Raw genomic sequence first — 21,436 nt, forward strand, 5'->3', positions numbered from 1 at the left:
GGTTCTCCTATGTCCCGAGTCTTCACTGACCTTGAAGGGAGATGCTCTTGAACTTTAATTTTATTTTTAAAAACCATTACTTAGGTACAGGCTTGTTTATATTAATTTTGGGCAAACGCAGGGTGGCACTGTCACAGTAAAGTGATGGAGGCCTTTCTCGGGTTGAGCTGCGTGGGTTACTTGGACAGCTGCCCATGACACGGTTACCTGGGGCCAAGCTGAAGGACTCTGTGGTGCCTGAGCCCCTCTAGTCTTTATTCCCACCAGCCTCACACCCTTGCTTAGTAGTACAACCTTTGAAAATAACATCATGCCACAATTGTGGTTGCCTCGCATAATTATATTAGATATTCAGTTTATTGATATCCACAAAGTAACCTGCTGGACTTTTGTTGGCATTGCCACTGGCTATATAAAGTGGGAAAAAGTGACATCTTGATAAGACTTAGTGTCCCTGTCCTGAACTTGGACTGCTGTCCATTTATGTAGGGGTTTGTATTTTGTGCAGGGTCTCACTGTGCAGCTTGGACTCCTAGTGATCCTCCTGTTTTCAGCCTCCCCAGCACTGGGATTATAGGCGTGCACCACCACGCCTGGTCTCCATGGCTGGCTCAGCACGCCTGGGGCGGGCCAGTGTGGCATGTGGCGCCAGGGATCACACCCCAGCCCCTGCGCCTGCCTAAGCAGACGCTTAGTCTGCTGAGCTATCTTGCTTGGCCCTATGTAGTTTTTCAGAGATTTCTTTCATTAGAGTTTGTAGATTTATATCTAAGTGTTTCATTTTGGAGCTGTTAGTGTAAACAGTACAATGTTTTAATATAAAGTTCTATTTGCTTGTTGCTGGTACGTAAGAATACAATTGTGTATGTTTTCAACCTTCTATCTCTTAACTGTTCTAATCATGTGTTAATTCCTTCCCGATCTGTACACCCTTCAGTATTTTATTGCCTTACTGCATTGGTTTGAAATTCCAGCATGGTTGTTGGAAAGCACCGGTGAGCGAGAGCACCCTTGCCGAATTTCTGACTCTGTGGAGAAGGTTCATCATTTTACTGTTAAATATATAGTACACTTAGATGGATCTCAATCTCTCTCTGTCTCTGTCTCTGTCTGTCTCAGCCGCCTTCTCAGTCTCTCTCTCCCTTAGTCCTTTCCTTTTCCCTCTAGTCAACCTGGGAAGTTCCTCAAATCCTAGTTTTTTGGTTTTTTTTTTTTTTCCAAAAATTTTATTGATAAACAGATAGCAATGAGACAGTTTCAAATCAAATCAGAAGTACAGTTTCAACAAATAACACACTGCATATATTCTTCTTAGTGGTTAATTGCTGTACAAGATGCGGACTTGTGATCCTATTTACAAACACCATTAGAAAAATCATTCTATTCATTAAGAGAATGCAACTCTCAAGTCCTAGTTTTGATCACAAATGAGTATTTAATTATACTGGAAAGACAAGATTCAATAAGAGACTGTCTAATACTGTGAAATGGGATGAGTAGCAATCCATGATACTTTTTTTTTTTTTTTTTTTTTTTTTCCATGTAACAAGTATATACTGAAAAGTATAAGGCTTAAGCTAATTTATTTATTTTTATTTTTGGCGGTACCAGGGATGGAACTCAGGACCTTGCACTTGCCAGGCAGGTGCTATCTCTGGTCCTGGCTTAAGCTAATTTAGTATTTTCCTTAAACATCTTTTTTGTGCAGAAAGGATGGTGTGCACAACATACTGTAAGGATCCTTTGTACTTTGGCTGAGATCCTCTTGAGTTGGAGTCCTGGGACCACATGGATCTCCTCCAAGGTGGAGCACGGGTGTGACTCTCTAATAGATTCTCCCTGGACTGTTTCCTCCCATTTGGAGAAGTGTCCTGGTCCCAGTGAGATCTCTGGTTATTTCTCTAAACTGTCTTCTTCTGTCCTTCACTTGCGGAAGTATCGTGTTATGATCTCTGTCTTAGTTCTCTGGTGGGGACAAGCTACCAAACACCCACAAGTTTAAAGGCTGAAGGGTTTCTTTTAGCTCAGAGGTTTTAGCGGTTTCAGTCTGTTGTCACCTGGATCCCAGGCAGGCAGGGCACAGCACAGGAGACAGTCCGTGGCAGGGCCGGCAGGAAAGGGGAGCAGTGAGCCTTTCAGACTTCATCCGGCCAGGGTACACCCACGTCCAGGCCCTGTTTCCAGTATCCACATGCAGAGCTGTGATAAACTAATCAGTGGACCAGTGTAGCTATCACACTCCTAATCCATACGTACCCGTCCCGCATCAGCCGCCTCTGGCGAGCCTGGCCTCTGTGCACTTGTGGCTTCAGGGCGACTGCTAGATCCAAGCTCTGACACTCTCAGATTGCCTCCTTGGTAGTGCCTTCCTCTGGTCTGGACCCTGTAAAATCGTGGGCTTTGGTTTCTGGGTCGTGGCCTTCACTGTCTGCTCGCTACCCGTCCTTTCATGTTGCCTTGAAGGCCTCTGCTTTGAAAGCTTCGCTGTCGGTGAAGAGACCTCCGTGGCCTGTTTGATCCTCATTCCCTGCTGGAGCGCTGCCCTGTTCTGTCTGCTCCCGCGGATCCCGCCAGCGTCTACCATCGTGCTTGCCGTGTGCAGCCTGAAAGATGTCTGCCCTTTTCAGTCTTGAACGAAGCATTCTCCCTCGAGCTGATCATGGGATAGACGGAACTGCTCGTGTTTATTTTTGTTCGGGAATTCTAACTTTATGAGGATAATCTGTCTCCCTAAGTTGGCCATGGGGCAGGCCATGGTCCAGTCGCATAGAGCCAAATTATCACCGAGGTCCGCCTTTCCTTCTCCGTGTTTATTGTCTGCTTTGCCTCAACTTTTCCTGCTCTTGTTTCCCAGGCTCTCGTTGCTCACGCGTCTGCATCCCTTCTTGCATGTGTGTTCACGAGGCCACAGTGCGAGCTGCCGAGGGGCTGCGGGCTCCCAGGGCCGGTGGCTCGAGCTGGGCCCGAGTCCGTAGCACTGCGCCAAGAGGTTTGCAGTGCTGAGCAAACATGGCCCGGTTTCCAGAAGCTCATTCTGCCCGAAAACTTGGCAGAGAAAATGTAAAGCAAACACGGGCTACCTTATGAAATAGAATACAAAATTCACATGAATTTTTCAGTTAAAATGAGGCCTTCCCGAGGCCCTTCGTCTGCCTGGGCTGTGTCTTGCTCTGTCTTTGGGAAGGCCTGAGTTTGCACCCTGTGCACACCGTTGGGCTTCAGTGTATGCTGTGGCCCCGGCACCGCAGGCCTACGGCTTTCTCTTTGCTTCAGAGCTCTTTCCTGATAGTCCTCTGATTATTTTGTTTGCTTCTAAAAGTGGTCTTCAGGAAGTTTCAGCAGTTTACCTTGTTCATTCCTCTCCTTGCCCCTTCCTTTCCCACTTGCCTGGAGTTCAGCCTGTGTAACCTTTAGGGATGACAGGTGACGGTTGCTTCTACTGAGGTGTGGAATTCGCTCCATTCATTATTTGCAAATGTATTTTCTTTGGAGAAACTTGAATAGACTGTATATACATGTTCTTTCCGTCTGTCTGTCCATCTGTCAGTCCATCCATCAACCATCCATTCACCCACTCGTCCATCCGTCCATCCATCCATCCGTCCGTCCGTCCGTCCATGTGTTTGTAGAGCTGGGGACCAAGCCCAGGGCCTGCCTTGTGCCTCCTAGGCAGGCAGTACCACTGGGCTGTGCCCCGGCCCCTCACCCTGACATCCCTGTCCCATCACCCATGCACATACACAGACACACAAACGTGCGTTCTCTCTTCCTCTCCGTCTCTCCTTTGTCATTTATGTTTCATGTGTTCCCTGTGGCACCTGCTGTGTACAGGGCAAGGCGGACGTGTCCTCCAGGAGACGGTTAAAGAGAAATAAGTGTAAAAGGCAGAAAGAGAAACACAAGAAACAGATCAGTTTAAGCAGAAACAGATTAAAAGAAGCTCAGAGGAAAGATTATTTTTGGCCGCTCCAAACAGAACACGCTTCTGGCTGCTCAGAACAGAGTGAGCTTCCGTTTATCTGCAGCCTCGCTGCCCAGGTTATGAGACACGGACCCGTGTGGCCCCATGTGGTCTGCCTGGTGTGTCTGCTACACTCAGGTGACAGCATAAAGTGCAGATGGGAGTGTGACGCATTTCTGCTGGCATCAATAAAATGTACATTTAGAATAACCGTGTCTTGAGAAAGTGGAGTGGAGGGGGCTTTATACATGGGCTAATTTTTACCATATTAGCATAATGAAGAAAGAAGAAGCAGACCAGCCGTGAGTCTCCGGAGGCGTCTTCTCCACCTGCCAGGCATGCGCACTTGTGTCCTGGGACGACTTTGTATTTGACTGAAAGTCCAGTGACGTAGCAGCAGCCCCCGTTTCACATATCTTATCGTGCAAATGACGTCCTGAACTCTTTCTATTTAGGAAGACATCTGTTCTCGTTTAAAAGATCACGTGAAACAGCTGGAAAGGAATCAGGAAGCCACCAGAGTGGAGAAGACCGAGGTCATCAGCAGGCTGTCGCGGAGCCTGGAGGAGACACAGAAGCAGTGCGTCCACCTGCTGCAGTCAGGTACCAGCTCCTGCGGGCTCAGCCAGCCGGCGCCGGCAGAGCCACGTGTCCTTTCTTTAGAGATATATTGTTATAGACATAATTCATGTTTTATTGAGTAGTTTGGAAAATGCAGACAAGAGGAGAGTGCCAAATAAAAATAACCAACACCCTACTACTTGGAGAAAAGTAGTATTAAAGTTGAGGCATGTTTCTTCAAGTGAAAGGGCTGTACACATGTGTATAACTCCTGCTTCCATGTACCACACGGTTCTGAAAATATGCTAAAGCAGACATACGAAACTCTACAATACAATGTGTGTTAAAATGTACGTTCTATCCCTGAAAGCAGAGAATGATTCCAAAATGCCATTATACATTTTTAGACCCAGTATTTGATTATACGGCTTTTACTTTTATAGAACCTCTTCAATATGTTTCCCCCTTAGTGCAGTAGCTGTTTATTCATTGCATTAGTTATTCAGGGAAGAATCATATTTATGTCACATGTAAGATTTCTGATATGCTGGGTGTGGCGCTTGCCCGTAATTCCAGCCCTCTGGAGGCTCCCTGCGTTTAGGGCCAACCTGAACTACATAGCAAGAGCTATTTAAAAAAAAAAGATTTCTGATATGGTCTCCATGGTATTAGGCTTGAGGCAACATGTTCCTTTCTGTGCCAGCAGGTATTTCATTTCTTACTCATTTACTCAGTGGTACTGCGGCCAGGGACTTTGCACATTGCTAGCCCTCTAAAAACTTTTTTCATATTTTGAGATAAGGTTTTGCTAAGCTGCCCACAACGGGCTTAAACTTGTTATTCTCCTGCCTCCACTTCTCAGAGGGATTCTGGCGTGCATCACTGTGCCCATCGTATTTATTATTTCTAATAAAACGATGTTAGGATAAATGGCAGTAATCAGACACCTGTGCAGACACTGCTTCTCTCTAGACTTGTACACCGCTTGCTTGTGCTCCGGCGACGTGCTCACGCCGTAAAGCTAGGTCGGCACTTTGTAAGTGCATACGAAAGCCACGCTTGGGATGTGAACAGCAGTTTTGGCCGCCAGGGCCGCACGCGAGTGCGCTCAGCCCTGAGGGGGGAGCAGCGCAGTCGAGTGGGCGATCAAAAATAAGTGACTACTTAAAATTACAAAGGTTGTTTCTAGTGAAAGACACATTGCCACAAATCACTGTCAGAATGCTTAGCAGCCGCGGAGATAGCTCAGTGGTGTAAGCAGTGCCTGGCAAGTGCAAGGTCCCAAGTTCTGTACCTAGTACCAGGAAAAATATACATAAGTAAACAAAATAAAAAATTTGGGCTGGCCAGATAGCTCAGCGGACTAAAGTGCCTGTTTAGGCAGAGCTCAGGGGCCGAGGTTTGATCCCCGGTGTGCCCTGCTGGGCGTGCTGCGATGGCAATTGAATCTGGGCGTGGTGGTGCACACCTGTGATCCCAGCACTTGGGAGGCTTGAGAACAGGAGGATCACTGCGAGTCTGAGCTGCGTAGTGAGACCCTGCAGACCCTGCCCTAAATATAGGGAAAAAATAAACAAGGGGCTGCGGATATAGCTCAGTGGCATAAGTGCCTACCTGGCAAGCAAGCACAAGGTCCTGAGTTTGATCCCTGGTGCTGGAAATAGACAAAAAATAAATAAAATAAAATAAAAAGCTTCCCCCCTTCAAAAACACTTACTCCATGGATCTGCCACCTTTCTGAAGTGGTTCTGGACTGCTTTTGTGCATGTCTTTATGAGGCTTGATCAAAAACACAGTGGTGTTGCCAGCTGCCATGTGACGGCCATGGACACCCATAAAAACACACGGGTGTTTCCTCATCCACCTCGTCCACCAGATCCAGTGCTGTGTGGCTCCCGATTCATCCTCAGAGGCACAAGCACTGTAAGCCAGTTCAGGACATCAGGGCTGGCGCTGCTGAAGACATTTAATTCAGAGGCCTTCCAGAACCTTCAGCAGTAGCAAGAACCACGGATACATGTGCTCAAAACAAGGAGGACATTGTGTCTTTTCTGTTCTAAATTTTTACAATTTTTAATATTCACCAAAGTTTTCAATCACACCTCATGGATGTTTTGATGGGGGCCAGGTGGAGCCCTACGCCAGCTGGCACTGCACTCCAGTTATGTATTCTTGTTTCGCAGTGGCTTTTCTTGCTGAGCTTTTCCCTTGGCATTAAAGGCCTTGAAAATAAGATTATTCTTAGGGCTGGCCAGATAGTTTATTGGATTAAAGCGCCTGTTTAGGCAGACACAGGGATTGGGGTTCGATCCAGGCTTGCTGTGCTGGCCCAGCCTGTACCCCCAGGGCGTGCTGAGACAGCAGATGAGACTGGGCGTGTTGGCACACCCCTGTAATCCCAGAGCTTGGGAGGGTGAAAACAGGAGGATCACTGGGAGTCCTATCTGTGTAGTGAGACCCTGTACTAAATACATTTTTTTTTTAAAAAGATTGTTTTTAGCTGCATATATGTCACAAGCACTTCAGTGATGCTGAGATGGCCATTTTCTTTGGAGGAGGCTCAGTAAAGTCCCTTTTCAAGGAGACCCTCCCAGTACCCCGAGAGGGCTGGTTTGCTCACCTTTGGAAGCACAGCACTCGCATACTCCTCAGCCAGGCGGAGCTTGGAGTGGTGTGTGCAGAAGCGTGTAGACAGACACGGAAGCCAGCAAGATGGAATTTTCTTTTTGGAGGGAAGAAATGTGCGCCAAAGAGTATTTTTCTTTGGCTTTCTGTGAATTGGACTGTGGCACGCCCGCTGCAGACCCTCAGGGAGTGCTGAGGTCTGGAGATGTGGCTGAGGCCACCGCACCCCCTGCTGTGTGCGGGGAGCCTGGCGACCTTCTCCAGGGCCCCATCTGGCCCCTTTGCAGCCCTGAGGAGCTCCTGGTGCTGACGCAGAGCTCGCAGCCGGCCTCTGCCCTCCACAGGCTCTCATGCGTGCACTCAGCCTGTCCCGCGCCCTCTCCTCCGCAGGCTCCATCCAGGAGGTGGCGCAGCTGCGGCTCCAGCTGCAGCAGGCACAGAAGGCGCATGCGCTGAGCGAAAGCATGAACAAGGCCCTGCAGGTGCGTGCGTCCCCGGGGACTCTGGGTGACCAGGCGGCGGGGCCGCATCAGCCTTAGAATCTTAGCTTGCTCACCATGAGAGAGGTGGTTGGGCCTTCGTGCCAGCCCATGGGAGTTGTTCACCATCTCACCCACTCTGTTGGGTGTGCAAGCCCAGGCCTGCCCCTCCCCACATGTCTTTCCCAGGAGTAAGTTTATCTGCACTTGTGTAGAATGTTTACGTTAGCCGCCATTCTCTCACACCCTCCGCAGTGCTATTTGGCGCTGAAAGGGGCGGATACGCGTGTATATAGCAGTGCACCTTGCAGTAGCTGCATGTCCGCAGCGCCGTGTGCCCACCAGCAGACGAGTAGGTGAAGAAGACGGACGGACACACAGTGCCGCGCTGCTCCGCCACCAGGAAGGACAGGCTAAAGGCATCTACGAGAAAGCGCTCGTGCCCTGAGACCATAATGTTAAAGGAAATCAGACCCACAGACTTAAGTATCACGTGGTTTCTCCTCAATGAGAGACTTAAGTATAAGTAAGAAGAACATGAAAGACAGAAAATAGGAAACATGCAAATAGATATTTTGCAAATGGGAAAGACAGAGGAAGGGGAAAGAATGGGGGGAGAAGGGTGTGTTGAGTGCAGGTGCTGGCTGCCGGTGAGGACCAGCACGCGAACAGCGAGCGTGTGCTTGAAGACACGTTCTGCTGCCTGTTGTTTAAAACAGATAGAATGACTGATTTCTTCATGCGGGAAAGTAATGGGAACAATCTTCAATATTTCTCTGTTCTAGGAGGAATTAACAGAACTGAAAGATGAAATTTCTCTCTACGAATCTGCTGCAAAGCTAGGAATACTTCCAAGTGACTCGGAAGGAGAAGTAAATGTAGAACTGAGCGAATCATATGTCCATTTGGGTATTAAAAAAGCCAACTGGAAAAAATCCAAAGTTAACAGGTATCGAGGGACTGTTTTAGCTTACTGTAGAAGAACCCACGTGGTGAATGAGGCTGGCGCTAGGTGGGAGACGGTGGCACTGGCCTTGGAAGAACGAGGCAGAGGGACCATTGGACGTGGAGCAGTATGGTGCCCATAGTGTGTACTAATGTGTAGAGGTCTGAAGTGACAAGGAACCTGAGGTTCTTTGCTATTCTGTCTTCAGTACTCCAAAAGATACCACAGCTCCACAAAGGTAAAAGGTAGTTGGTGTCATTAAAATGCACAAAGAAAATTCCGGGCTTTGCATGCGCTCTCACCATTCGGGTGGGGGCATCCTGTTTTTGTGTTAACACCCTTTGTGTGTGTTCAAACTGGACAACTTGCGCTTATGGTTCGATGATGGTGTGTGGGCGAACACTGTTTTTTCCTTGGAACCTCGCACTGAGGTTAGGCTGTGAGATAGAGATAAAATACGTATACAGTGGGAGTCTGTCTCTATACCACCGCTTAACACAGAGTCCTGAGCAAGCTCATGGATTAGACTGCTGCTTCATCCTCCCGAGTGTGCAGGGAGGGAGCAGTGGTGGTAGAGAGGAACATTAGACACTTAAAGGATGAATAAATGAGCAAGTAAGCCTTCCCTTCATCCTCACAGACTTTGGGAAGCCTTGCTGCACGGAAGAGTCTGCGCCAGGCTCTGGGAGTACAGTACCCAAAAAATGGCCTCATTTGTCCAGCAGGGGACAAGGAAGACGGCTAACTATGTGCAGCCAGAAACTGTTTCTTGTGCACACTTGATGTGCGGAGTAGGACTTACCCTTTCCCTTTGTTGCTTTTGTTACTGGGATCTGGGATACCGTGGTCTCCCAGCGGTTCTCTTTAGGGTCGTCTTGTCCCGAGCAAAGACAGTGAGGTTTCACCTTTATTAAAGGTAGAAAAGGAGTAGGCTGTGCAGTGCGTGAGGCAGTACAGTGGCCATGTGCTTAATGACTGCCATCAGTTGTTTCCTCCATGCTGACGTCAGTTGTAGGCCGTCCTATCAAAAGCCTGCTTGGTCTCATGTGGAAGAATTGAAGATAGGATTTTCTGATTGGTCCCCGGGGCAGGGCTTGGCTGCCTGCGGATTTCATGATTGACAGATCTCACCACGCGCTGGCTGTCTGGCCATGTGCTAATCTGCCTCAGTTTGGAGTAGGGCCAGAGATGAGCCTCTAGGAAGAGTTCATTTAGGCAAAAGAAAGTGTTTCTTAAGTGCATTTATTCATTGCATTATGTGGTGTGAAGATCAGATCTGAGTTTACAAAACATTACTGCGTAACTGTTAAGTGACAGTGTTTAATATATATTGTGTTTCAGGTTTAAGCAACTAAACACAGACATAAGTCTCCTGAAGAATTTGCTGTACAATAGGCTTTAGAGGGTAGGTGTTTTTAATGCTGTATTTCTGTTTTTAGAGCTATACGATGAAATTCAGTAAGTTGAAATCCCGTAAGTGATAAGACAGTTTTGTGAAGGAAGACTTGACTTTGTAGCTTCCGTAGGTCCATCCATTCTCTCTTCTCTGCAGATCACAGCTACATGCGAGAATTAAGCGGAGGAAAACAGGCCGTGTTTTTAGTGGGAGCTGCCTGGAAGCTCTTTCTTAGGGCCGTGATGGTGACGTAGGTTCATTCTCACGCTGTGCGTGGTCTCGTTTCCCAGCTGGCAGGAAATAGAGCTATTTTTCCCAAACAGAGCCTCATGTACCATGTTCTAGCACATGTTAGACACTTAAAAAGATAACTATTACTTAATAGGTGGTTGGTTAAAATATGCCATTGATTGCATTTTATATTCATCTACTTTTATTTATTTTTTTTTACCCCGAATGCCCTCAGGGCAGGTTTGGCTAGCTTAAGTTGTGGGGATCGAACCACAGCAACCTGAGCTTGACTGCTTTGTTGAAGCAGCCGCCTAAAGAACTGAGCTAAGGGGCAGGCCCCCCATCTACTTTTAGTGCAATAAATACTTTGTGAAAACTTTTTGGTCCTTAAGTCTGTGGGGCAAACATTGGCTCCACATGTTAGGGGTGGAAAACTGGTGCTCACAAAGCTGAGGTCCTCTGCCTGAGAAGACAGTCAGTGTTGCAGGGAACCAGGCTTCGAACCATAACTCTGGAGGCCAAGCACCATTTTCTGTGTGTTCATATTTACACAACAGTCAAAGCTTTTTCCCTGAAAGTTTGTCTCCTTTACATATTTTAGTTTGAGGATTCAAGCTCAGAAAAATGCCAAGAAAGACATTGTGACATTCTGTTTTACTTTATTCTGTGCCATAGTTGGCCTCAGAACTGGCTAACAAAAACTTCCATGTGTATTACGATGTTCTCCCAAATATATTGTGCTACTTTTCAACTTTGTGTTTCTTAATTGTGAAGCACTTGCCCATGGGTCGTCAGCTGAGACTCAAACCCTTGTGCTAGTGAAGCTGACGGTGGGTACCGTCAGCAGGACAAGTAGAGGGTAGCCCCAGCAGGGCCTTGGTCGTGGAGGCTTGGCGAGAAGACCTGCAGGGAGGTGCAAGGTAAGGGACGGATGCTGAGCTTACCCTCCGCCCACAGGGCGGCCTGACAGTGATAACGGGGCTCTGAGGAAATGCAAACCTTTATTCTCAGATTCAGTTGGAAGGGTACAGAGAGAAGAGCTTTGTCCCCTCCCCCGCTGGCTGGCGGGTCCTGGGGTAAGAGGAAGCCATGGTTTCCCCGTGTTGTTTGAGCTCTTGTCGACTTGAACAGCTCTCACATCACTGACCTAACTGTTAGTGGCTCCAAGCTTTTAGCCCCGGCTACCACCTCTCTTAAGCTACCGCCTAGTAAACTTTAAGGGCTTAGCCTCAGTGTTGTATTTTTACATCCCTGGAATTTGAGTAGCTAAATCTGCACGCAGCTCTCAGACAGCTTCCTCTCGCCCTTATTATAGTTGGCTGCTAAGCTTAAATAATAAACATATAGCAAGTGGGATGCCTTTTCCCTTTGGTCTTCTCAGCAGGCTTCGTGCGGGACCACAGTTTATTTGGATTTGGGGGAACTAGCTTCCATGGGGCTTCATGGTGAGTCTTCCCCAGGTTGGGCACCGCACTGCCTTGCCCTTACATGGGAAGAGGCGAGAATTAATTTAGCAAGCACTTTCTCTGCTGTCTAACTTGGCTCCCTGTAGCAGTACAGGATGTGCTATTTCAGTGGTCAGCATTCCGGCAGAAAACAAATTAGGCATAATTTGTTAACTTAGCAAAATAAGTGCCCAACTTAACGTTCGTCCTGTTATGCTATTTTACATTTCATTTCTTACATATCTATATATCTATATATCTATATATATATATCTTCTATATAAAAAGGAATGGCTTAAATAGGTGAATTTTGCATATACAGATGTACTTCCCCAATGTATGTAGAAACCTTACGCATGCATCTCACAAGAAGCTCACTTTATAACATCTTTTAAAAGTCTACCTTAGGAGCTGGAGATCTAGCTCTGTGGCACAGTGCCGGCCTGGCAAGCACAGGGCCAAGAGTTCAGTTCCCGGTACCAAAAAAAAGAATCTATCTTAAAAAAAAAAAAAAAAAAAAGTCTAATTTTTTGTTCTTTTTCTTTCTACACACACACACACACACACACACACACACACACAACATTCTGATACTCTGGAATCATCTGTAAGTGAAGAAGTATAAGAATTTTAACTCAGGTACTATTTTTTTTTGTTTTAAATATTTGATTTTTGAGGACAGTTTAGATATACAGAAAAATGTGTGTCACAGAGAGAGTTCTTATGTACACTGTCCCATTTCTCCCTGCTGACATCCTGCAGAACTACGGTGTATTTGCTCCTGTTAGTGGGCAGTACTGACTCATGTCCGTACTTTGTTCGGATTGCTGTAGTTGCTACTTGATGTCCGTAGTTCATCCCGATAATCCTAGTCTTCTGTCATGTCCCTTTTTTTCTGTCTAGAATCCCATCCAGGGGACCACACTTCACTTTGAAGTCATATTTCCTTAGTTCCTGTTTGGTTTCCTTGGTTTTGAAGATTATTATTATTTATAGAAAGCCATCTATTAGAATTTGATATTTTTCTCATGATTATATTTTCTCATTGGTTTTATGCAAAAAGACCACAGAGATAAGATTCTGTTTTTATGACAAATTATATCAGAGGTGCATACTACCAATTATTTATTTTCAGAGCTTTCTTTCCCATTGCGGAAAATTTAGAAATGTAACTGACAAAACAGAAAGTTAAATCATTATAGTCTTACCTCATCTCACATGAAGAAACCACTGTTAACATTTTGGTGTATAAAGCCAGGTGTGATGGCATATTCCTGTAATCCCAGCACCCAAGAGGCTAAGGCAGGAGGATCGTTGGGAGTTCGAGGCCAGCCTGGGTTACGAAGTGAGTGCAAGGCCAGCCTCAACTGCATAGTGAGGCCCTGTCTCAAAAAGTCAAAGAAAAAAATTTTGGTATATAATTTCTCCATTGTCTGCTTTGTGCGGTTCTAAAAGTAAATAATAACAAATATACTGTTTTATGATATCTATTAATTTATACAGTGAAATCTTTTCATGCCATTAAATACTGTTAAATTTAATTTTTAATGGCTATATAGAAAATGATGCTTTAGTAATCCAAAGCTTTTTACAAGTAATGCAGTATCGTTATGCTGAGCGTCTGTGTGAGGAGGCTCCAGCCCCCTCTGCTGCTGCCCTAGGAAGGGTGTGCAGGGCTGAGGATGCTGTGGGCGTTGCCTGGCAGCCCTGAAGCCCGCCCTGCTGCCCTGCCTAGCTAGGGCAGCACCCGCTTCTTTGCATGCTGGCCACAGTTTCGCTGTCACTCTTCCAGTATGGAGTTTTGTGTCCTCTTGCTAGAGCTGTCCATCTCCACCTTCATGAACGGAGACTATTTAAAGGGGTGATTTTTTTCTAGTCCTTTTTGTAGTTTTATGCTTAAACCTTTAAAATTGTGAGCTAGAAGACAAAGATAGGAGCATGAACCTACATGTAGAATTTTGTGGGTTATTATAAGGAGAAGACTCCAGGGGTCGCCCCAGGTCAAGAAATGAGCCCCTGCAGTGCCATAGTCCTCTTTGCATTCGTAGTCTGGAGGGTAAGTACTTTGTCAATTTTGGGGCATTCATTTTCTTGCTTTTTCTTATGCTTTTAGTACTCAATTATTCACATCTAGAAATTGTTATGTTTGCCCTAGTATTAAAAGAACTCATAGTATAGCGTGTTATATTTTCTTTCTTTTTTAGGGTCTAGCTTTATTGAATTAAGTTTCACATAGCATAAAAGTCATGCATTTCATGTGTACCATTCAGTGGGGTTTTTTGTATGTTCATGGAACTGTATAACCACCATTACAACTTAAGTTTACAACATTTCAAAATAAAAAATCCCCCAACCCCACTCCTATTGCCTGCCATTCTGTCTGACTTCTTCGTGCCTCGCTGCTGCAGGTGACCCCCAGCCTGCTCCTGTCTGTGGATTTGCCTCCTGTGTGCACTTTGCAGACAGAAGCGCATGTTGCGGCCTTCTGTGGTTGATGTTTACTTTGCTGATGTTCTCAAGGCTTGTCCATGTTGGGTTGTGTGTTAGGACTTGATTACATTTTATAGCCTCATATAGCAGCTCTGTGTTTATCATTTTGCAGAAATCTCCTGTCACTTTATAAAGTGTCTTCACCATTTTACATTCCCATCAGCAGTGTATGAGAGCTCAGATCACTGTGTTTTTGCCAACACTAATTTGGACTCCCAGTGGGTGTGAAATGGTATCTCATTGTTTTGATTTGCTAATGATGTAGTCTTTTAATATCTTTTTGCCATTTATATGTTTTACTTGGAGGTATGCCTATTCAGATTTTTGCCTGCTTTGCAGTTGGGTTGTCTGTTTAGTATTGAAGAATCCTTTTTCCCCCCAGCTTTTCAGTTTTTTATTAGTCCATGGTTACAGTACATAATGGTGTTTTATTAGTCCGTGGTTACGGTACTGTGGGGACTTGGTTATGTGCATAACGCATCTCGGTTCTCATCTGTGTTCCTTTCCCTCCATCTCTCTGTTACACTCTCTCAGTCCCCTTCTCTCAGTCATCTATTCTGAACACAAATCCTTTGTCAGATATGTGATTAGTAAATATTTCCTCCTATTATATGAGTTGTTGGTGTATTTTATTTTTATTTGAAAAAAAACTCCATTTTCCTCATTAGCACCTTTACGTCCCTTCCCTTGTTTTACTTTCTTGATAACAGTCTTTGATCCCTACGACCCCTAATTTTATGAAGTTCCACCTACCTATTTCATTTCTTTTGGTTGCTTGTACTTTTGATACAGATCTATGAAATCATTCCCAAATCCAAGGTCCTAATGATTTATGTCTAGGTTTTATTCTATGAGTTTTATCTCTCACATTAGATTTAGTATCTATTTTGAATTTTTGTATACGGTGTGCGGTATGGATCTAACGCCTTCTGCATGTGGATATCCAGGTGTCCCAGCAGCATTTGTTGAAAAGACAATTTCCTATTAATTGTTTTGGCACTTTGATCGAGAGTCAGTTAACTGTAAGCAAAGGTTTGTTTTCTGGGTTCTCAATCTATTCCATTGATCTGTATGTTTTCTTATGTTAGTACTATACTATCTTGCCATAGCTTTATAGAAAGTGTGAGTCCTCCAAGTTCTTTCTTTTCAAGATTATTTTGGTTTTCTGGATTTCTCTCATTCCTTTGTGAATTTTAATATCAGTTTGCCAGTTTTGCCAAGAAGTGAGCTAGGATTTTACTCAATGTCGTACTGAATTGGGGTATTGCTATGTAATGATACGGTCTTCTGATCCTTGAACATAGAATTTAAAAATTATCTATATCTTTAATGTCTTTCATTAATGTATAATTTATAATAAAAGCAGTCAGACTTCTATTAAATTTATTACTCGGTATTATTTACTTTTTTGAAGTTATTTTTGGTTGGCTTACTAATATTTATGTGACAGTTGAGCTGATTGTTGATCTTGTATTGTATACTGTCACATTGCTGAAGTGGTTTACTAGTTCAAATAATTTTTTAGTGGATTCCTCAGGATTTTTTTGTATTCAAGATTGTGTCATCTGAATAAGAGATAACTTGGTTCCTTTTCACCTGAGTGCCTTTCCTAACAATTCCTCTGGTCAGAATCCTCTTAACATCATGGAAGAGAAGTGCCAAGAGCAGAAATCCTCCCATGGACCTGGATCTTAGCGGGAAAGATGTAGTCGTTGTCTTTCATGGTTCTTCAGAATTAATGTTAATGGTAGTTTTCATCAGTATGAGTGTTCTTTAGATTGGCTTTTTTTCACTCAACATTGTGTTTGTAGCATGTAGCAGTCATTCTTTATTTTTTGCATCTACATGTCTTTTTAAATCAGTATTTCACAATTTTCTATTCAGCACGTAGATTCTTATGTTGCTTCCTGCTGTGATCAGTACTGCCAAGCTACCTTGGCGGGAGGAGGACAGAATAAACGCTTCTGTTCCAGAGGGAGAAGTAGCTGAGTGGAGAGCGGCATGAGCCCAGAGCGGCGTCAGAGCCCCGCTGGGTGCGTGTTAGACCCCGGAGCTTCCCGCTGGCGTCTCACGCACGCTGGGGTGAGGGTCAGCACAGGCATTTGACACCAAATTGCTTTATGTTTCTTCTGCTTGAGACACTTTGGATGTCTAGGTTTTTTGGGAGTTTTGTTTCCATTAAATTAGGAAAATACTGGCCATTAGTTTTTCAAATATTCTTTCTCCTTCCCCTCTCCTTTTCTGGAACTTCATTTACATTTCAGAAAACTCTCTGTACTAGGAATATTTCTGTTTCAGACTGTTTAATCGTGTAGTGTTACTTATATATTTTCATGTTCATTGGTCATTTCATCTTCATATGCTGTTAATTTCATCCAGTACTTTTTTGTTTTTTTTTTTACTTCAGACATTACAACTTCTTGTGTCTCCCTAAATTCAATTTGGGTACTTTTGTCTTTGCTTTTGCTCTTTGGCGGCGGTGCTGGTGGTGGTCTAGGACTCACGCCTAGGGTCTTTGTAGGCTGGATAAGCACCCACCGCTGACTGCAGCCCGGGCCCAGCCCTTGGCCTCTTTTGTCACTTGTGTTTCTCCGCTCATCCTGTGGAACACATTTGATCAGTCTTAGCACGCGTGTTATTGCTGGGTCAGTCTCTCCTGACTGATTTTCCTCGGGGGTCTTGTTCATCATTGTTCTTTCCTGCTGCCTTGCATGCCTGGTGAAATTTGATTGGGTGTTAGACATTTGGGACCGTGTGCTTTGGGTGCTGGATCTTAACTGTTTTTGAAAACATTATTGAGCTTTTTCTATGACACATTTAAGTTACTTGGCATCCACGGGGCCCAAAGCTTTCTGTATAGGCGGCTTTATTAGGTCAGCTTCAGAGCGGCACTAAGTGCTGACGCCGTGTGGCATCGGAGGCTCCCTGCTGTGGCTCATGCTCCTGGCCCTGAGCTTACCCTGCTGTGTTCTCATCACAGCCGTAGCCATGTCAGAGTCCACAGCCAGCCTGAGCTTGAGAGTCATCTTCCCATGAACACGCTCAGTTTTGTGAGTAAGGATGCACCACAGGTGACAGATGCCCCTATGTGTGTGGCTACATTTGAAGCTGTTCTGAAATGTGCACATATAATGTGTAGGCGGCACGTCACGTCATGACGCCGACACAGCCCTCACATGCACAATTTCTCCAGCAGCAGTGTGCAGCACGAAGACCCCAGCAAGGAGCTTTCAACAGATGAGGTCATCCTGAGGCTCAAGGCAGACGTGCGGCGTTTGCTGGACAGCAACTCGGCGAAGCGTCACCTGGTGTCTCGGTTACAGAGTGACCTCAGAGCCTGTCACCAGAAAATTGAGGATCTCCAGCAAGCAAAGGATGGCGGGAGCCTGGAGGCTGAGGTAGGCATCGCTGTAGGGTGAAAAAGCCACTTTAAGAAGGTGCAGTAAAGAAATTTTATACTCCATGTGTTGGCGTTAAAGCTTTGGTTGTCAAGGGTTCATCTGACTCCTTCAGACTTAAAGTAAGGGAAGAAATGCTGCTTAACAGAATATGTTGTCTGTGTACTCCCAGGACCTAGTAATGAGATGTTGGTTAAGTGAAGTTCCTTTACCACAGGGACCAGGAAGCATGTTGTATGACGCCGTTTTGGTGTTGCTTCAGGGTTGACTTACACCAGCGATACTTTAAAACCTTTGGAAAAGGAACGCTAGGCAAGGAAATCCTATCGAACTTGGTCTGTGAGACTTCGTGGCCTGTGTTCTTACAACAAAACTTGCTGTGCACGAGGATATTGATGCTACGGTCTTGGCGCAGCAGGTGGGAGAGGCCGAGAGGGAGGTCACGTCCGCTTTTAGGAGCTTACTGGATAGTTGAGGGGAGCGAAGCTGGGGCATTTGGGATCCTTCCGAGTCACAGAGTGAATCTGGGCAAATCCGAGCTGAAACCGGACATGGTTCTTTCCCGAAGGCCATGCGGTCAGAGCTCTTCCTTTACCAGTGCCTTTTCTGCCTTTCCTTGTGTTCAAATTCTCACTGTTGGGGGACAACCTGCTTGGGCCCGCCCCCTCCTGTCCCTCTCTCAGAAAGGAGCTTTCTTTCCCTCAATAAATATATTCTGCTCATAAAAAAAAAATTCTCACTGTCTATACGCTCAAGAGAAAACACATAAAGACCGTGTCATTGAGCAAGGGAAAAGGAGAGGGGAAAGCAGGTGGTTTTTAGGGTTAGCGCATGAAGTATCCCCCGAAGACCTCGTATAGAGGGCCTGGCCCGATGCCGCAGTGTGGAGGGCTGGGCCTAGGGTGGTAGCTGGACCCGAGGATGCTGACCCTGCCTGAGCGTTCAGAGCCAAGTGGGCTGTTAGAAGCAGGCCCAGGCGGAGTCCTGGCGAGTGCACTGCAGGGCATGCCTTGCCCAGCCCCTTCCTCCTGGCTCCCCTGCTCCTGAGCTGCGTCCTGGCTACCAGGAGGTGAGGCACTCTCCTTTGCCACGAGGTCTCTGCCTTGGACCCAGCTGGGCGTGGACTGAAAGCTGGGGAGCCGCAGGCCAGCCTGAGCCTCTCACCCTGTGAGCAGGTGTGGCGGGTGTTGTGCCCCGGCAATGGCAGGGAGCTGCTAGTACGGCAGTGGACCCCTTTTCATCCTGGAGGGAAGTAATTTTTTGCTTTGCACTTTAGCACTGTTTTGTTTCCTGGTCCTTTAAGCTAGGAGTTGTATTCATTAAAAATTCCTAAGTCGGAGGATGTAAAGTGTTCTGCGGTGTTAATTATTAGGGAATTTTAAGTGTAGCTAATTTCTTTTCCAGAAATAATAGTGTATCTTTACTGTCAAAATCCTGCCCCATCCGTTTTCCTGTTCTCAGTAAATGTGTTTGATAATTTTAACATTGTTTTTAATGTTAACAGAGGAAAACCCCCAGCACATTTAGCATCTTTAAATCAGTATATTTTAACTGTGGCCATGTGCTTCTCTTTAAAGGGGAGGGAATGAGAGTGTGGGTCTCATTTTGTGGGCAGAGCGCGATTTGACGGGAGTGAGCCCCCAGGTGAGCGCACCCTCTGTGCGAGCGGATGGCTTCGGGAGCCCCTTCAATCTCCGAAGTTGGGCCTGCGGTAGCTTGGGGCAGCTCACTCAGCCCGGCGCATGCTTTTTGTCCTGGTGCTCTTCTGCCACGGTGGTTTCTCCGCAGCCCACATCGAAGCTCTGATGTTTTCTCTCTGAAGCCCTTTTTCTCCTTGTGTCTGTTCTGCCCCAGCGTGTGGCGATCTCCTCGGGATGTTGCACTTGAGCGCTGCAGATTTGCTCCTGGTTGTTGAGTGCATGCACATACTGACTCACTGTCTTAATACACCTAATCTAGCAAACTCTGTAGCTTAGCCTCACCTACTTTGAAGTGCCTGGAACACTCTGGTTGGGGACAGCTATGTGACACACAGCCAGGTTTATGGTCAGGTGTCCCACACCTCACTGCGTGCAGCCCACTGGTGAGTGCTGGTTCCCCCGCGGACGCAGGACAGGCTGGGCTGCACCTTCTCGCTGCTGCTCAGCGTTGGGAGAGTGCGTTGTGCTGCCCACCACTGCCTGGAGCAAGGGCGAGTTCACAACGCCCTGAAGCTGAGCCATCATGTGGCGAGGGCCATCTGCTTGTGCAAAAGGTTATTCACGTCCTTACCTTGTGTAATCAGTGTAAGAATTAGGAATGAGCTGGTTCTCCTTTGTGCATGTGTGCTAGGTGACCTGCAGTGTGCCATGCACCCTACAGCACATCCTAGCTCGTGTGTGCAGCGGTACAAGGGTCGGGAAGTGCTCACGTTTAGTGTTACAGATCGAGACGGAAATGGCAGCTATAACCTTGGGTAGGAAGGATGCTCACGGCTGAGCAAAATGCTATAAGAAGGAATCACTAGGCCTGGGGGTGAGGCAGGGTGAGAAGATGGTCGTAGGGAAGTCTGGTGGGTGGAACATCCGATGTTAGTCCTCAGAGACAAAGATAGGCAGGACAGTGGGAAGGGCTGGCAGGCCTCAAGTGGTGCTGTGTAGAAGGCACTGCATGTGAGTTGCTGGGGCCAGCGGCTGGGGCCCGTGAACACAAGCATGTGTCACACAGGCGCTGCCTTTCTGAAGTCCTTATCAAGGCTAAAAAGATTTAAGCATCTCGTATATTCTCACAGAGAATGATGACAGAGGCCGGCGGATCCTGGGGTTAATGAAGTGATGGAGAACCTCTCTGCATTCTGCAGGGAATCCATTTAAAATGCCTGCATATCTTTTTTTTTTTTTTTTTTTTTTTTTTGCAGAACTGGGGATTGAACTCAGGCCCTTGTGCTTGCTGGGCAAGTGCTTATTCTCCTGAGCCATCTCCCTGTACACCCCCCGCCCCCCTCCCCCGTATGTCTTTTTAAAGATAATTAGGTATCGGTTTCTCACTCCGGTATTTCTAAGTACGAGTACATCTTGAGAAGGCCAGCAGAACTGTTTACTGTGTGGACATTTGGCATGTGTTTTGTGTGAACATTTTAATCATAAGTTATATTTACTGCTTCATACATGCTTTGGAATACATTTTATATCCGTTTTTATCCACCTTAACCTATAGTTATGTAGAGTTATTGCAGAGGGTTATAGTTTTTGCTTTCGTGTCATGATTTCATAGCAATGGTTTGTTTCAAGCTGAATTCTTATGTGAATTAATAAAATTGTTTCTGTGTGAAGCCTGGATGTGCTGTTCTGTGCTATTCCAGGCTTATATGGGAGGTAAGTTAGAAGACTATCCATACATAGCACTGGGCAGTGAGGAGGAACAGATCAGACCTTAGGCCGCTGGTGACAGACTGTGGCGCAGTCCTTGGGAGAGCCAGTCTGGCTTAGTGACAGTTGGGGCCATGGCTATACTGAGTTTCTTGTGAACATGGTAAGCAAAGCAGAGGCTTTTGTGTCTGATCCTCGGTGAACAGCTTCATCCTGGTCTGTGACTCCAGAAGTAGTCGATAGGCCGTGGTCAGTGAGCCGCTCTGCCACTTCCAGTGCGAGTCCCCCAGACTTGGAGTTGGTGTGTGAGATTCCTTGATGTCGTGAAGACACTGTGTTCCAGATTCTACTTTTGGGAAGGCATCCAAGCACCCGTTATCTTGACAGCTGCAACGGCCTGGCCTTGTGCCCCCACAGGGTGGTGCTCTGGCAAAGCTGGGTAAACAGAAAAGAGCTTTTCCTTCTGGATGGTTAACAACCTAAGTTTGCAGACCAAAATTAGAGAAAAAGGAGGGCTACAAGGAAAGCCAACATTTTGGCCCTAGCCTTCTAAGGTC

General features: G+C 46.1%; 1 protein-coding gene across 4 annotated transcripts in view; it reads left to right on the top strand.

The window, feature by feature from the left end:
- Cep152 (centrosomal protein 152) overlaps positions 1-21,436 on the top strand; it is a 90,206-nt gene that overhangs the window by 21,034 nt on the left and 47,736 nt on the right. For 3 of the 4 annotated variants that reach the window (XM_023724039.1, XM_023724038.1, XM_023724041.1), the window contains 4 exons: positions 4,417-4,564; positions 7,538-7,629; positions 8,412-8,575; positions 17,331-17,532. In XM_023724039.1, the coding sequence (XP_023579807.1) occupies positions 4,417-4,564; positions 7,538-7,629; positions 8,412-8,575; positions 17,331-17,532 (606 nt within the window). Of the gene's footprint in view, positions 1-4,416; positions 4,565-7,537; positions 7,630-8,411; positions 8,576-17,327; positions 17,533-21,436 lie in introns of all 4 variants that reach the window. The other variant, XM_023724040.1, reaches the window with a different exon arrangement.

Source organism: Octodon degus, unplaced genomic scaffold, assembly GCF_000260255.1.
Source record: "Octodon degus isolate 3935 unplaced genomic scaffold, OctDeg1.0 scaffold00105, whole genome shotgun sequence".
NCBI classification, from domain to species: domain Eukaryota; kingdom Metazoa; phylum Chordata; class Mammalia; order Rodentia; family Octodontidae; genus Octodon; species Octodon degus.